At 39.4% G+C, this 18,523-nt stretch overlaps 1 protein-coding gene across 1 annotated transcript in view; it reads right to left on the bottom strand.

Annotated features, from left to right (window-relative positions):
- The window catches only part of LOC124717003 (general transcription factor IIH subunit 4), a 128,056-nt gene that overhangs the window by 25,639 nt on the left and 83,894 nt on the right, over positions 1-18,523 (bottom strand). The window contains exon 5 of the mRNA XM_047243633.1: positions 205-385. Coding sequence (XP_047099589.1) covers positions 205-385 — 181 coding nt within the window. The remainder of the gene's footprint in view (positions 1-204; positions 386-18,523) is intronic.

An 18,523-nucleotide genomic window follows, 5' to 3' on the forward strand; every position in this document is an offset into this window, starting at 1 on the left:
CCTACACCAAGGGACATAAATATCAATGGAAATCTTGAAAGCATTTCTCTAATGTAGTGCCACAATATCATACTTCGTTAAGCTTATGTAGCGTTCTCATATTGAATATAGAACCCTCACAAATCCATATTTTATACCAATATTATCAAGATAAAAATATGTTTATGTGAAATTCTTGGACACCTACTAGCTATATTAGCTTACCTTGCCCATGGTACTGAAGCTGAGTTGGAAAAGAAAGGTCAAGCAATCGACTAAGTCCAATCCACGAGTTTCAACAGTGTCCAAGTACTGCAGTATAAAGTACCAGACTTGTGATGCAGTGTCCAGTAACAGGAACTGAAATCCATCTCTTGTTATAACAGGACTCCCATCAGCTTCATCTCTATAAAGTGAAATTATTACACCAACAAATTTAATAACAAATATTTGTTCATGAGGATTTCTTCACAGCAATAATTAAATGTGTAAACAAAGAACAGGAGTTGTGAAGTGAAGAGACTTAGGAGGAGCAGGGCGATAGAAAGGAACAATTACTGTAAGTACCAAAAACATTTTCATTAGTAACTGAGAAGTGTGTCATGATAATACAAGCAAACGTTTTGTTCTACTGTATATCCTGAATTTTAAGATGCCTATTTCCATAATTTCTTCATAGGTGTAATACCTTCCCACTTTTTGTCATTTTCTGTTAGAAGCAGCAAGGAGTGGAAATGGTGGGAGGCAGTGGAGAGGGGAGGGGCTCTGTCCAGTAAAGTACATAAGGTACCATCAACTATTTTTGTTTTTCTTAAAAAAAAATCTTTATTTATTCATCAACATAAACTTTGCCCTTTTCAAAGTAACCCTCCTCAGACGTAATATACTTGTGCCAGGACTTTTTTCAATCTTGGAAGCACTTCTGGAACTAACTTTTTTTATTGTGTTCAGCTCTTTCAGTAATTCTGTTTTTATCTCATCAGTGACGGCAAAATGACATCCTTCATAGATCTCTTCAGCTTCAGGATTAGAAACAAGTTGTTGGGGACCATGTCCGTAGAATACGGTAGCTGAGACAATAACAATTTTGTTTTTTTTGCCAAAAATCACAAACAAGCATTGCGGTGTGCGAAGGAGTATTATTGTGATGCAATTTCCACAAGTTGTTTTGCCACAATTCTGGTCATTTTCTTTGGATTATTTCACACAAATGGCACATAACTTCCAGATAGTAATCCTTATTGACTATGACTGTAAGCAGGAACCCATGATGCCCTATCACATTTCAATCTAAGAAAACAGTGAGAGGAACCTTCACATGTGATCGAACTTGTTGAATTATTTTGGTCTTGGCTCTTCTGGCAGTTTCCAATGAGATGATTGGCCCTTGGTGTCAATCTCATACCCGTATACCCATGTTTCATCACCTCTTATAACGTTATTTAGAAGTTCTGGATTATAATCAATTTCATTCAATAATTCCTGAGCAATGTCTACGTAACTTTGTTGTTGGTTGATATTCAGCCACTTCAGAACATACGAGGGTTGAATGAAAAGTAATGCCTCAACCTTATTTAATTGGGTTTGGATGGGAATATCTTAATAAATCAAACATTCTAAGGATTCTTAGAATGTGATCCTTAATTACCAATATTCACTTTTCCACATAATAACCAGATAATTGGATACATTTCTGCCAACGATGAACAAGTTTTCTGTAGCAGTCAAAGAAGAAGCAACACTGTTTCCACAATCACAGTCTCACAGTTCTCTCAGTGGCTTCATCAGAAGCATAATGATGTCCCCTCAGATTGTCTTTCATTATCGGGAACAGATGGAAGTCAGACGGTGCTAATCTGGACTGTATGGAGGATATCGTATGGTGGTGAGATTCAGTCTCTGAAGTTCTGCTGTGTTGGCACATGAAGTGTGTGGTTTGGCATTGTCATGCTGCAGGAAAACATTTCCCTTTTTCTTTTGGACCCTTGTTAGCCGTTGTTTCAGAGTTTGCAGCATTGTGATGTAACGCTCTGAATTTACTGTTGTTCCACAATCAAGGAAATCAACGTGGATAATACCATGCTGTCACAGGATGTCCAACTCTCTGTTTGTCATGCAGGTCAGGTGTTCCCGCATCAACATCTTCAAACTTACTCGCCCAATGATGCACATACTCACATCAACACAATCACCATAAACTGCTTTCATTCTCTGATGAATTTCCTTTGGGGTGACACCTTCTGCCATCAAGAATGCAATGACTGCAAGTCACTTAAATCGCACTGACAGACCGTCTGTGCAGGGTTCCATACTTCACACTGTCACAGCACAACCGTTCAGTGCTGAGAGTTCCCACCAACTGGACCTGTAGAGAAGAGGCTATGGAACAAGCCACTACCTGCTGCATACCAATGCTGCCAACTGTTGAATAGTTACGAAGCTGGAGGCATTACTTTTCAGTCAACCCTTGTACTTTGCTGCTACACATTTCATGCCCAAAACAACCAAAAAAATTGCTTGGCATGTGACAAAAGATATACTGACAACATCAGCAACCTCTTTGATGTGGACAAGGTTATTTTGCAGAACCATTTTTTTTTATTTCTTCCACAATGTCATCAGTAATTGATGCACTAGGCCATCCAGTGCAGTCATCGTCTTCAATGTCTTCTTAACCCGCTTTGAAATGTTTATACCACTCATAAATTCTTGGCTTACTCATACTAGATTTTCCAAAAGCCATAATCAACATTTTGAAAGTTGTGTGGCACTCTATATCATTTCTCAAGCAAAAATTAATGTAAATTTTTCGTTCCACCTTTATTGAACAACAAAAATTCACCGAGCACTCGAAAACATGTATAACCTTTCTGACTGCCAACAATAAACTAAATATTTAAAACAACTGAAAATGCAAACATATATCAGGAACATGTGTACCAACAAGATTGATTTTTTGTTTGTTTGAAAAATCAGATGTATAAAGCATACAAAATTAAAAAATTCCTTTACTTTTTGATCACTCCTCTTACGTTGCAGAGGATGGAGGACTAACATTCACCTCCCTTATGTTAATCAATCTTAAAGCTATGGTTAGCATGCATAGGTAATTGCATGAAACTTGAGGTGACACTACTTCTCCTAGTTAGAGAGGTGGGTCACAAATGCAACTGACCAAGATCTGCTTCATTACTCACTTTTTGGACAAAATAGAGAAAAATGTTCAGGTTTCTTCTGACCTGGAACTAGTGAGCTGATGGAGAGAAAATAATAAATGATAATTCAGAAACAAAAAAAATTTTACTGATAAAACTATTCTGAATACTTCTGCTCACAATTATTATTATTATTAATTTTGGGATTCTGGTTTTCTCCATTCGTCGTACATGCCCGTACCACTGTAATTTCTTCCTATCCATTACGTCATATATTCTTTCTTTTATTTCCATTCTCCTTATTATTTCGGTGTTCCTTATCTTTTCTTTCCTGGAGATTCTTGCCGATCTTCTCCAGAAGTCCATCTCTAGAGCTTGTAATTTTTTAATGTGCTTCATGTTAATCATCCAGGTCTCCGTTCCATACAGAACCACACTCTCTAATATGGATTTGTATATTAATTTTTTAGTTCTGCTCATTACATTCCTGCTCCATAAGACTGAGTTAAGCATCCCAATGACCCTCCGTCCGCTACTAACTCTTTCATTGATTTCTGAATCTGATTTTCCCTCGATTTCTAAAATGGATCCCAAATAACAGAAAGTGTTTATCTTTTCGATTTTCTTTCCTTCAATGTATAGCTCATCTGAATCATTAGTTAAGTATTCTGTTTATTGGTAATTAATCTTCAAACTCCAAGTTTTGTATGCTACTGCTAGTTGACTGCACATATAGTTAGCATCTTCCATCTTGTGCTACGACTACTTGATCATCAGCAAACAATAAATGATATAGGTAAACTCCATCTCTTATTTCTAATCCCATACTATTACATTTACGAGACCATGTTCTAAGGCTAATATCTATATAGATTTTAAATAATGATGGGGACATGGGACAGTCCTGTAAAGGCCTTTGCTTGTTCTAAATTTCTGTGAGTTTATTACCAACTTTCACTTGGCAAATGTTATCTTTATACATCTGTTGTATTATTTTAATCAAGGAAGGGTTTATGTTTGCCATATGTAGTGCTCTCCAAAGTAATTTTCTTGGAACAGTATCATACGCTTTTTCTAGATCTATGAAAATTAATCCTATATTTTTTGATTTTTCCCTATGTTTCTCCAAAATCTGTCGTAATGTGAAAATATGGTCTACACGTGATCTCCCAGCCATGAATCCACATTGTTCTTCTTGGGTTCTAAAATTTTTTTCCAGTTTGTTTTTAATGACTTTTGCAAAAATTCTCATTAATGTGTTTGTAACACAAATTCCTCGATAGTTTGAACAAATTTTCCAATCCCCTTTCTTAAATATTGTATTAATGTAACCTAGCTTCATCTCATTGGGTATTGAATCTACATGTATCATTTTGTTGAAGAGCTGTGTTATCAGTTTCACAATTTTGTCACCACCATATTTCAGACACTCCAGATTGATATTGCCTGGCCCCGGTGATTTACCATTCTTTCCTGTTCTCAACGCCTGAAGTACTTCACTTTCTAAAATTTGGATCTCATCATCTTCATGTCCTTTTTCTTCCAATGTTCCTTCTTCTAGATATTCTTCTCTGTCCTCATTTAATAATTTTTGGGAATACTCTTCCCATTCCTTTTGTGTTATCAGCTGGAGATTAGTTTTGCTTTTTGCATCCTGTCGAAGCCCTTTCAATACTGACCATGCTTCTTTTGCTCTCCCAAATCCTAATTTGCTATTCACCTTGGCACATGTTCTTTCCCATGCTTCATTTTTTGCCATCCTTATTTTTTTCATCACTTCAGTCTTCTTTTCCTTGTATATTGATCTTGTTTCTTCTGATTTATCATTCAACCACTGAAGGAACGCATTTCGTTTTGCTCTAATGAGGACCTCTAGTTCCTCCGACCACCAGGTTGTGGTTGCTATCTTTTTTACCCAACACCTCTGTTGCTATGATTTTCACATTAGCTTTTATATAGTCATATATTTCCTCTGTATTTCCTTCAAATGATTCAACCAGTTTCCTTTCCATCCTGGCCGCAAAGAGTGTTCTGATACTTTCGTCTTGTAGGCTGTCAATATTAAAAGGTAAATTTTCATCTTTCTCAGTCTGGTTCATTTTATTTAGTGGGAACTGGAGAGGAGAAGAAGAAGACGACCTATGACCACCTGGCTCCAAAATGTACAGCACACAATGAGGAGAATGGGCGCAGAGGAAGAGGACACACAAGATCGAAACACCTGGAGGAATATTCTGAAAATATAGTTTAAGAACGTTTATTGTTTGTATTGTAATTTCCAAGTAAATTATTATGTTGAAGATAAGCCCCTGTAATGAGGAAAAGCTCAAAATAATAATAAAAAAATTATTATTATTATTATTTTACAAATTTTGCAATGTCTGTATTTTACTATGCAATGTCCTTCCGACACTGCCAATGATCTACAGCTGCATTAAACAGACAAAATGTATTCACAGTATGTGAGTACATTTATCAATGCTTTGTGAACCTTAGAGCAGAATTTAAAAGTGGCGGCTCATACAAAATTATACCAATGTGTTGGCCTATACCCTTTTTAGTTACAAGGATAGTAATCATAACTAAATTGAATATACTAATTTTAAGCATCTAAACTGAACTGTCTCAATAATTTTAAATTTTATAACTTTAGTTTAACACTGGAGGGGGATGTTGGTACCAGTGGTCCACGAATTGCCAGTACTGCAGTAGACCACTCAGCACTGCTTCTCAAAAATTTAACATACTCAAAACATAAATCTAAAAACAAAGATGATGTGACTTACCAAACGAAAGCGCTGGCAGGACGATAGGCACACAAACAAACACAAACATATACACAAAATTCAAGCTTTCGCAACCAACGGTTGCTTCATCAGGAAAGAGAGGGAAAGACGAAAGGATGTGGGTTTTAAGGGAGAGGGTAAGGAGTCATTCCAATCCCGGGAGCGGAAAGACTTACCTTAGGGGGAAAAAAGGACAGGTATACACTCGCACACACACCCATATTCAACCGCACATACACAGACACAAGCAAAAATATAAATCTTTAGATAGTAGTTCACCTTTTCTCAATTGAAATATTCTAGGAACTTGAAAAGGCCATCAACCTGCTTCTACTCACACAGTTCTATTTTATCTACAGTTTCTGCCAATGGAATCAATGGTATTTTGGAAATCAACGAACATTTCTGAATTCAGTAATCTGTGGCAAATGACTGACTTCAGATTAAATATTTGTTCAGTACATGGTCTGCCCTTTCTAGAACCATCTTGATAGTCTCCTAAATTTCAATGCAACATCATTTCTAGTCTGTTTAGTATAATCTCGGAAAATAAGTTATATGCAACTGGTTCTAAAGAAGTTCCTGAGTAGTAGTTAACATTATGTTTCTTGCCTCTCTCTATGTGGTGGATTGATGGGAGTTTTTCTGTTTTCCAAGTTTTCTCAAAGATTAATTTTAGCCCATTTTTTATTTTTGGTCGATACCATTTCAAAAGTTCTGCTTTAACACAGTATTCTCCACTACTTTTATAAGGTTTTAATGTCTTATACAATTTCTTTGATAGTTGGGGAAAAATTTCTTCTCTACTTTTAGCGGTTCCACTTGCTTTATTTCTCTCTGTTTGTTGTCCTTGGTGTTGACGTACTGCGTTGCTACACTGGCTGAAAATGGTGTTTGTAATTTGGACACTGACTACAGTAAATAATGTAGCCAACAGACGCACAGTTGTGCTTCACAGTCTTTTTCTATAACTTTTCACAACCCCCCCAATAATACACAGTTATTTGGCCAGTGCACTATTGTTATAACTTTTGATAAGCCTCATTAATAGTTTTCAGGCGAACCTCCACATATTGCAACAATAGTTTCCTACTGAACATCTACTTAACCACAAAGTTCACGGTTCTTGAAGAACAGAAAGGTACGCATGGAAACAGTCATTGTCATTGTTTTAACACACGGCCTATTGTGTGACACTTATTTCACAGACGCATTGTTGTTGATCTGAAACTCTGCCATGGGCTGACTGTTTCGGGACCAAAAATCGGGCCCTTACATATCCTCACAATAACAGGTGCCGAAACTACACATTATTCTAGGTTAAATTTACAGAAATTACAATTAAAACTTAACTCATTAAATTAACTGAATACATCGAAAAATTTGTTCTTTCATCAGTTTCTTCTGCTGCAAGAGTTAGGCCGAATTATCTGTTTAAATGATGAAATTAACATATATCGCTATGTAAACAATACTTTTGACAAAACTCTTAATTACTTTGGAATTAATGAAGGGATGGATTTGCTAACACATTTTTGAACAGAACCAAATAGATACTTTAAGATTACTAGCATTTCGTCTTCCAAATGTTTATAATTAGTACAGAATTTATATTTCTTTATATGTCAACAATAGAATTTAAGTTACCAAACAATCACTGTAATGAAAGATAATAACTAGAAATAGTCAAAATAAACTAGAAAATCAATTACATAAATACGACTAAGCACAAAATTAGATCTGGTGTTATATTCTTTAAAACCGAGGGCCAACCTTTCTCTTTTATGAAAATGCAGATTATATTCACCTATGCTAATGGTTAATATTTAAAAGTAACAAAACAAATTTAAGGAGGCAGATGGCAAAACAAGAGGGGAATTAAAATTTTCCCAGCTTGCTTCATCACAGATTGTCATGAAGGTTTGAGTCTTTGAGCTTATGGATTGGTTCTCGACACCTAAGAAGGCAATGAAAATATTTCCGAAGTATTTCGAAATTCAGCCAAATCGGTGAGCCTCATCCCATGCCCCTCTGCTGTTAGATTTAAGTTTGAAGTCATCTGCTACATGTGCTTTTTTTACCACTGATAGCCTAGAGCCTTTTGATTTACATGGATAGTAAATTGTAATGATTTGGATAGTAAACTGTAACTAAACGGAATACATTAATTTTACACATATAAATTGAATTGTTTGAATATATTCTAAATGAGATAACTAACAGTTTAACACTGTGAATAATAAATTAAAATGAAAAAATTAAGTAAAATAGAAAATGTTGGTACTAAGCAGGAATCTAACCCCGCTCCATGAATCGCCACACTTTGCATTAGATTGCTCGGTCACTGCATTGTTATGACAATAGCTCCTCAACAATACCTCATACTTTACGTTTGCACAATACACTACATGCTATTTTAAAGAAAAATACTGATGTGATGTTGTGAGCAACATAGCACTCCTAGTGCAAGATGAGCTGTCACATCAGAGCACACACAACAGCTGTGTCTCTTCTCTGAGTTGATCATAGTGTCTGATCATTATTTCTGCATCCAACACTGTTTCTAACTATTTCATTCATTCTGTTTGCATACCAGCATGCATTTGAAGAGAAATGGTGTAGTTTTAGTGCGATTTCCGGCGCGCATCTGGCAATAGCTTAAATTTAATTTAATAACACAACACCCAACCTCAACCAGATGTACCAGTTTAACTTTAAAAGTACTGCATAAAACAGAAATACAAAAAGGGAATTTCACATTTCTCTTACTCGGAAAAAAGAATAGACATCGTTATGTTTTTGTCACTTTGCAGTATTACGAGATAAATTATGCACAGTAACTTAAATTTGTGAAACTTATATGGAAAGTTACAAACTTGTGTAAGTGTATAATACTGCAAGTGATGGAACTTGACAACTGCATTATACGCACCTTTCTTTCAACTTACTATGTCTGCAGTATGAAGCAATCATAGTGCTATGGTGACAATATTACATCTGATATCTGCCTTGAGCTGATATACAGATCAACCAGACTGGGTAATCCCCATTCTGGAATTATAATGCACATTAATACTTCTTGCTATCATTTTTATTTTTTTAAGTCACAAAGGCATTGCAAATAAAAGTATTTTTGAACATCATGTCAACTGGTCAAAACTAGGTACTTTGATATGTTGCCACCTGTTCTACAACCTTTACAACTATTTAGCTGAAGACAATTTATCTGTCTCTGAAATCTGCAACACAGCAATAGTTTTTTTCATAAATTGTCACAATAGTAGATGTGTGTGTTTTTCCAAAATGATCCCCACTCATTTTAGGAATGATATTTGTGTGCAAAGAGAGACTATAAATATACAAATGCACAATAAATCAACACTTCACTCTTAAGTTGGAACATACAGTTATGTCTCATGCAAAAGTCTTACACAAGCTACAATTGATTAGGATACTAGATAATTTGGCAATAAAGCTGAGGGAACACCAAATATACAATAGAAGATCATCACAGTGGAGTACTTTAATGTATGAACAATCGATGGAAAATGGATGATGGTTTGAGATGTATCAAGCTAGGAACTCTACACACCTGTTACATCTTTTAGTCCCACTAATAACAAAATTTTTCCATTTTTCACTCTATTTTTAATACAGTAGCGCACAAAATATGTAGTATGTACATGAATATTTCAAGCATTATTTAGCCAAAATGCACTTAAATTTATAATACCTTTGGTTCTACTGAAACTGCCGATTTCAGTGATGCAATTAGTTTTACAAACAGCTTGATTAATTAAAAGTTATGGCTAACTGAAAGTTCTACTAAATATGCAAACTGGAAATCATTATGAGCTAATCAGCAGAACCTGAAGTACTGCTACTGTTCATTAGAAAGGAGTCATTCTGATCTTCATAAGAACATACTTTGAATTGCCTGCAACTAATTAACTTACACAAGATAAATGACACTGAAAGTTCAGACAAACAATTTTACAGAGAAAATTTTGTGCCCATACTTGTTAGATTGTGAACTTTGACACTGTATTTTTGTGGCTATATTTTTTTCCAAATTAGAGGACACCCCTCAATATTTAATTAAGTCACTAATTAGAATTTTGCACAACTTAACATAATGCAAAATAAATTTCAAGATGGACGTCATTCTCTTAGTTAGATGCATAATAAGATTGTTCTATATACTTTTATAATTTATTAACTTTCAGTTTTTTTTCCATCCCCTCCCCCACATGAATCATGGACCCTGCCATTGGTGGTGAGAGCGATAGAGATGTACTGTAGGTGTAACCACAATGGAGGGGTGTATGTTGAGAGATAGACAAATGTGTTTCACGAAGAGGGCAACGGCCTTTTCAGTAGTTGCAGGGGCAACATTACATATGATTGACTTATCTGGCCTCATAACATCAACCAAAAAGGCCTTGTTGTGCTGGTACTGCAAACGGCTGAAAGTAAGAGGAAACTACAGTCAAAATTTTTTCCGAGGGCAAGCAGCTTTACTGCATGGTTCAATGGCATCTTCTAGGGTAAAATATTCTGGAGGTAAAATAGTCCCCTATTTAGATCTCCAGGTGGAGACTACTCATGAGGAAGGCATTCTACAGATTGGAGTGTGGAATGTCAGATCTCTTAATTGGGCAGGTAGGTTAGAGTTGGACATAGTGGGGACTAATGAAGTTAAGTGGCAGGAGGAACAGGACATCTGGTCAGGTAAATACAGGGTCATAAACACAAAATCAAATAGTGATAATGCAGAAATATGTTTAATAATGAATAACAAAACACGGGTACGCTACCACGAACAGCATAGTGAATGCATTGTTGTATCCAAGATAGACATGAAGCTCACACCCAACACAGTAGTACAAGTTTATATGCCAACTAGCTCCGCAGATCAGGAGGAAATTGTGGAAATGTATGATGAGATAAAAGAAATTATTCAGATAGTTAAGGAAAACAAAAATTTAATAGTCATGGGGGACTGGAATACAATAGTAGGAAAAAGAAGACAGGGAAATGTAGTAGGTGAATATGGTTTGGGGGAAAGGAATGAAAGATGAAGCCACCTGGTAGAATTTTGCACAGAGCACAATTTAATAATAGCTAACTCTTGGTTTAAGAATCATGAAAGAAAAGTTGTTTATGTGAAAGAGACCTGGAGACACTGAATGGTTTCAGATTTTATATAATGGCAAGATAGATATTTCAGAACCAGATTTTAAATTGTAAAGACATTTTCAAGGGTAGATGTAGACTCTGACCACAATTTATTGTTTATGAACAGTAGATGAGAACTGAGACATTGCAAAAAGACAGGAAATTAAGGAGATGGGACCTCGATAAATTGAAAGAACCAGATATTCTTGGGAGTTTCAGAGGGAACATTAGGAAACTATTGCCAAGAAAAGGGGAAAGGAGTACAGCAGAAGAAGAATGGATAGCTCTGATAGACGAAATAGTAAAAGCAGCAAAGGATCAAGTAGGTAAAAAGATGGAGGCTAGTAGAAATCCTTGCGTAACACAGGAGATACTGAATTTAACTGATGAAAGGAGAAAACATAAAAATTCACCAAATGAATCAGGCCAAAGGAAATACAGAAGTCTACAAAATGAGATCGACAGGAAGTGCAAAATGACTAAGCAGGAATGGCTAGAGGACAAATGTAATGATGTAGAAGCATGTATCACTAGTGGTAATATTGATCAAACAATGGAAAATCCAGGATGGAATGTAACAATACAAAAGAAGGAAAGTTGCTACTCACCATATAGCGGAGATGCTGAGCCACGACAGGCACAATAAAAAGATTAACACAATCATAGCTTTCGACCATTAAGGCCTTTGCAGCAGTAGTCTCCATGACCAACTATATCCTCACTCAGAATTACTTCTCCTTTGAAGGCATTATCTACAAACAAATCCGGGGTACGGCTATGGGCACCCACATGGCACCATCCTATGCTAACCTATTCATGGGCCATCTAGAGGAATCCTTCCTAAAAACCCAGAATCCTAAACCCCTCACCTGGTTCAGATTCATTGATGACAACTTTGCTATCTGGATTGAAGGTGAGGACACCTTATTCACATTCCTCCAGAACCTCAACAACTTCTCCCCCATTTGCTTCACCTGGTCCTACTCAACCCAACAAGCCACCTTCCTAGATGTTGACCTCCGCCTCAGAGATGGCTACATCAGTACCTCCATCCATATCAAACCTACTAACCACCAGCAATACCCCCACTCCGACAGCTGCCACCCGTTTCATACCAAGAAGTCCCTTCTGTACAGCCTAGCCACCAGTGGTCGTCGTATCTGCAGTGACGAGCTGTCCCTCTCTAAATATACCGAGGGTCTCACTGAAGCATTCACTGACCGTAATTATCCTCCCATCCTTGTGCAAAAACAAACCTCCCTTGCCTTATCTTTCCAGTCTCCTACCACCTACCAAAGTCCCACAGTCTGGCCACAGAGGAGCATTCCCCTCCTAACTCAGTACCATCCAGAACTGGAGCGACTGAATTACATTCTCCGCCAGGGTTTCGACTACCTCTCATCGTGCCCTGAAATGAGAGATGTCCAACCCACTATCCTTCCAATCCCTACTACCGTGGTATTCCGCCGTCCGCTGAACCTACACAATACTCCTCATCTCAATGACTACTTCACAGCATGTGCCATATGGATCCTTCCCACCAACACCAGCTTTTCTGAATTGCGCAGGTGGGAACTTTCCCTGCCATACATCCTACGTTCCCGTAACCCTCCTGGCCTCAACCTTCGTTAGTCACTGTCCTCACCCATCCCGCCCCCTCCACGTTCCCATTCCAGCACTACACAGCCATCATTTCACCGCCACACCCAGTATTTTAATTTCTTTTATTTTTATTTCTCTCCTTTCCGCTACTCCCCCCCCCCCCCCCCCCCCCTCCGCGCCTTCTCTCCTACCCTCTATCTATAACTGCAACACTTCACTGTCCGCTACTCCCACCATACTATCCCTCCCCCTACCCACCCCAGCCTCCTCCTTACCACCACCCAGTCGCCACTCCCACCATGCACTGGTGCTGCTGATCGCAGTGTAGTTTCAGCTCTCAGACTGCATATGTGTGTGCAAGTTGTGCTTGTGTGAGTGTGTGTGTGTGTGTGTGTGTGCGCGTGTGTGTATGTGTGTCTGCTGCTGACAAAGGCCTTAATGGCTGAAAGCTATGATTGTGTGAATCTTTTTATTGTGCCTATCGCAGCTCAGCATCTCCGCTATATGGTGAGTAGCAACTTTCCATCTCACGTATTGTTAGTGGTAAGATTGATGCTACATACAGGAAAATTAAAGAGACCTTTGGAGAAAAGAGAACCACCTGTATGAAAATCAAGAGCTAAGATGGAAAACCAATCCTAAGCAAAGAAGGGAAGGCAGAAAGGTGGAAGGAGTATACAAAGGGTCTATACAAGGGAGATGTACTTGAGGGCAATATTATTGAAATGGAAGAGGACGGAGACAAAGATGAGAAAGGAGATATGATACTGTGTGAAGAATTCGACAAAGCACTGCAAGACTTAAATTGAAACAAGGCTCCAAGCTGCTAACAGCCTTGGGAGAGCCAGCCATGACAAAACTCTTCCATTAACAATGCAGGAAAAGACAGACTGCTACTTACCGTAAAGATGACATGTCAAGTTGCAGACAGGCACAATTAAAAGACACATCATACAGCTTTCATCAGTGAAAGACACACACACACACACACACACACACACACACACACACACACACACACACACACACACACAAAAAAAAAACAGCAAGCAAGCACACCTCACACACATGACTGCCAACTCCATCATCTCGGGCCGGAATACAAAATCATATGGGATGCAAGCAGCAGTCTGGAGGGGGTGGGGAGAGAGGTGAACACTATCTGGAGGAGGGTGCACGGACCCGAATGCCAACAGATGCAGCATCAGGAGGTTGTGAGGCAGAGAGGTGGGGAAACAAGGAGCAAAAAAAGGAGAGGAGCAGGGAAGACAGGTGGACGCATTGGCAGACAGCTGCAAATAAACAAGGTGGGACATGAGATGACAGGACAGAGGGACTGGAAACTGTTGGGTGGAAGGTGTGGGAACAGTATGTTACCATAGGTTGATGCCAGGATAATTACGGGATTTGTTTATGTACCTTCCCTTAAATGAGAAAACAAATCTGTGGCACAGCCACGGGTACCTGCATGGCACCCTCCTATGCCAACCTTTTTATCGGCCATCTAGAGGCCAAAACACCAAACCTCTAGTCTGATTCAGGTTCATTGAGGATATCTTCAATATCTGGACTCAAAGGGCCAATACAACGTATCTTCGTTCCTTCACAACCTCAACACCTTCTCTCCTATCTGCTTCACATGGTCCTCCTCAAACTAGTTTGCCCCCTTCCTAGGTGTTGACCACCTCCTCTTGGAGGTCTCCATCGGCACCTCTGTCCACACTAAACCAACCAACCAACCACCAACAGTACCTGCATTTTGACAGCTGTCATCCATTTCACAATAAAAAAGCCCTGCAATATAGTCTGGCTACATGGGGACGGCATATCTGCAATGGAAAGGCATATCTGCAATGAAAAAAGCTCCCTTGCTCAGTACGCTGTGGGTCTCACCAAGGCCTTCACAGACAGGCACTATACCCCAGACCTAGTCTGCAAACAGATCTCCTGTGCCATTTCCTCTCACAACCCCAATCCTCCCACCACCCTCAAGAACTAGCCACAAAGGAGTGTCCACTTCATCACACAGTGGCAGCTCAGACTGGAATAAGTGAACCACATTCTCTGCCAGGCTTTGATTACCTATCACAATGCCTTGAAATGAGGGACACCCTACCCAAGATACTTCCCACACCTCCTAAAGTGCTGTTCTGCCACCCACCCAGCCTCCACAACATCCTAGTCCATCTCTATGCCACTCCCAATCCCAAACCTTGCCCAATCTACCCACCCAGCACTTCCCATTGCAGTCCTGTCACAGGTTTATCCTACTCCATCAGGGGCTGGGCCACCTGTAAAAGCAGCCATGTCATTAAACAGCTCTACTGTGATCACTGCACAGCTTTTTATATCAGTATGGCTAACAACCAGTTGTCCATCAGGATGAGCAGTCACCACCAAACTGTGACCAAGAGCAAAGTAGACCACCCTGTGGCACAGCATGCAGCTGAATGTAACACACTTTATGTCAATGGCTGCTTCACTACCCAAGCCATCTGGATCCTTCCTTCCACCACCAGCTTTTCTGAACTGCATAGATGTGAGTTATCCTTAAAACACATTCTTTGCTCACATAATTATCCTGGCCTCAACCTACAGTTATAAACTGTCCCCACACACTCCACCCAATAATGGCTTCCACACCCTCTGTCCTATCATCTCACCTCCCACCCTGTTTATTTGCAGCCCCCCTGCCAATGAATCCACCTATCTTTCCCTGCTCCTCTCCTTTTTCTCTCACCTCCCTGTCTGTGTGTGTCTTTTATGACAAAGGCCACGGTCAAAAGTCTTTTATGAGCGTCTTTTAATTATGCCTGTCTGCAACTTGATGTGTCTTCTTTACGTTAAATAGCAATCTGTCTTTCTGACACTGTTCACATTCCTACCTGGAGTTTCCATTGTTTGGAAACTTCCATCGAGTGAGCAAGATGTATGAGACAGGCGAAATACCCACATATTTCGAAAGGAATATAGTGATTCCAGTTCCAAAGAAAGCAGGTGCTGATAGGTGTGAAAATTACTGAACTATCAGTTTAATAAGTCACGGTTGCAAAATACTAACATGATTCCTTTACAGAAGAATGATAAAACTGGTAAAAGCTGACCTCAGGGAAGATCAGTTTGGATTCCAGAGAACTGTAGAAACACACGAGGCAGTACTGACCCTATGACTTTTCATAGAAGATAGGTGGTTGTTGTTGTTGTTGTGGTCTTCAGTCCTGAGACTGGTTTGATGCAGCTCTCCATGCTAATCTATCCTGTGCAAGCTCCTTCATCTCCCAGTACCTACTGCAACCTACATCCTTCTGAATCCGCTTAGTGTATTCATCTCTTGGTCTCCCTCGACTATTTTTACCCTCCACGATGCCCTCCAATACTAAATTCGCGATCCTTTGATGCCTCAGAACATGTCCTACCAACCGATCCCTTCTTCTAATCCTTGTGCCACAATTTTCTCATCTCCCCAGTTCTATTCAATACCTTCCTCATTAGTTACGTGATCTACCCATCTAATCTTCAGCATTCTTCTGTAGCACCACATTTTGAAAGCTTCTATTCTCTTCTTGTACAAACTATTTATTATCCATGTTTCACTTCCATACATGGCTACACTCCATACAGATACTTTCAGAAACGACTTCCTGACACTTAAATCCATACTTGATGTTAACAAATTTCTCTTCTTGAGAAACGCTTTCCTTGCCATTGCCAGTCTACATTTTATATCCTCTCTACTTCGACCATCATCTGTTATTTTGCTCCCCAAATAGCAAAACTCATCTACTACTTTAAGTTTCTCATTTCCTAATCTGATTCCCTCAGCATCTCCTGACTTAATTCGACTACATTCCATTATCCTCGTTTTGCTTCTGTTGATGTTCTTCTTTATCCTCCTTTCAAGACACTGATCATTTCGTTCAACTTCTCTTCCAGGTCCTTTGCTGTCTCTGACAGAATTACAATGTCATCAGCGAACCTCAAAGTTTTTATTTCTTCTCCATGGATTTTAAAACCTACTCCAAATTTTTCTTTTGTTTCCTTTACTGCTTGCTCAATATACAGATTGAATAACATCGGGAGAGGCTACAACCCTGTCTCACTCCCTTCCCAACCACTGCTTCCCTTTCATGCCCCTCGACTCTTATAACTGCCATCTGGTTTCTATACAAATTGTAAACAGCCTTTCGCTCCCTGTATTTTACCCCTGCCACCTTTAGAATTTGAAAGAGAGTATTCCGGTCAACATTGTCAAAAGCTTTCTCTAAGTCTACAAATGCTAGAAATGTAGGTTTGCCTTTCCTTAATCTTTCTTCTAAGATAAGTCATAAGGTCAGTATTGCCTCACGTGTTCCAACATTTCTATGGAATCCAAACTGATCTTCCCCGAGGTCGGCTTCTACCAGTTTTTCCATTCGTCTGTAAATAATTTGCGTTAGTATTTTGCAGCTGTGGCTTATTAAACTGATAGTTCGGTAATTTTCACATCTGTCAACAGCTGCTTTCTTTGGGATTGGAATTATTATATTCTTCTTGAAGTCTGAGGGTATTTTGCCTGTCTCGTACATCTTGCTCACCAGATGGTAGAGTTTTGTCAGAACTGGCTCTCCCAAGGCCGTCAGTAGTTCCAATGGAATGTTGTCTACTCCCGGGGCCTTGTTTCAACTCAGGTCTTTCAGTGCTCTGTCAAACTCTTCACGCAGTATCATATCTCCCAATTCATCTTCATCTACATCCTCTTCCATTTCCATAATATTGTCCTCAAGTACATAGCCCTTGTATAGACCCTCTATATACTCCTTCCACCTTTCCGCTTTCCCCTCTTTGCTTAGAACTGGGTTTCCATATGAGCTCTTGATATTCATACAAGTGGCTCTCTTTTCTCCAAAGGTCTCTTTAATTTTCCTGTAGGCTGTATGTATCTTACCCCTAGTGAGATAAGCCTCTACATCCTTACATTTGTCCTCTAGCAATGCCTGCTTCGCCATTTTGCACTTCCTGTCGATCTCATTTTTGAGACGTTTGTATTCCTTTATGCCAGCTTCATTTACTGCATTTTTATATTTTCTCCTTTCATCAATTAAATTCAATATTTCTTCTGTTACCCAAGGATTTCTACTAGCCCTTCTCCTTTTACCTACTTGATCCTCTGCTGCCTTAACTACTTCATACCTCAGAGCTACCCATTCTTCTTCTACTGTATTTCTTTCCCCCATTCCTGTCAATTGTTCCCTTATGCTGTCCCTGAAACTCTGTACAACCTCTGGTTTAAGGCCTGGCCAGACAGAATGTGGCCTGGCCATCCGGCCTGTGGCCTTGAACCGCAGCCGGCAGGCCGCACTGTTGAATCGCTTGTTACGGTATGGCCGCGGTCACACAGAGTGCGGCTTTGACGCGCCGGCATATGGCCTGCCGCACCGGCCGCCGCCGGGTTGTCACAGATTACAGATTCGCCGCAAGCCGGAGCGGCTGCTTGCCTCTGTTGACGCACTCAACTGCTGTGTGGTCACACTGGAAGCAGCGGCGTGAGGCGGTTTTTGTCTTGCAGCTCGTAGTGCATGCACACAGAAAGACTTATAGAGGAGGTGAGAGAATACAACTTTTTGTATGATATACGCGTGACCTGATTTGGAGGTAGAATACTTTTGCCCTCGATATACTTTTAATGCTGTTGTTGTGGTCTTCAGTCCTGAGACTGCTTTGATGCAGCTCTCCATGCTACTCTATCCTGTGCAAGCTGTTTCATCTCCCAGTACCTACTGCAACCTACATCCTTCTGAATCTGCTTGGTGTATTCATCTCTTGGTCTCCCTCTACGATTTCTAT

The sequence above is a fragment of the Schistocerca piceifrons genome, chromosome 1 (assembly GCF_021461385.2).
Source record: "Schistocerca piceifrons isolate TAMUIC-IGC-003096 chromosome 1, iqSchPice1.1, whole genome shotgun sequence".
NCBI lineage: Eukaryota > Metazoa > Arthropoda > Insecta > Orthoptera > Acrididae > Schistocerca > Schistocerca piceifrons.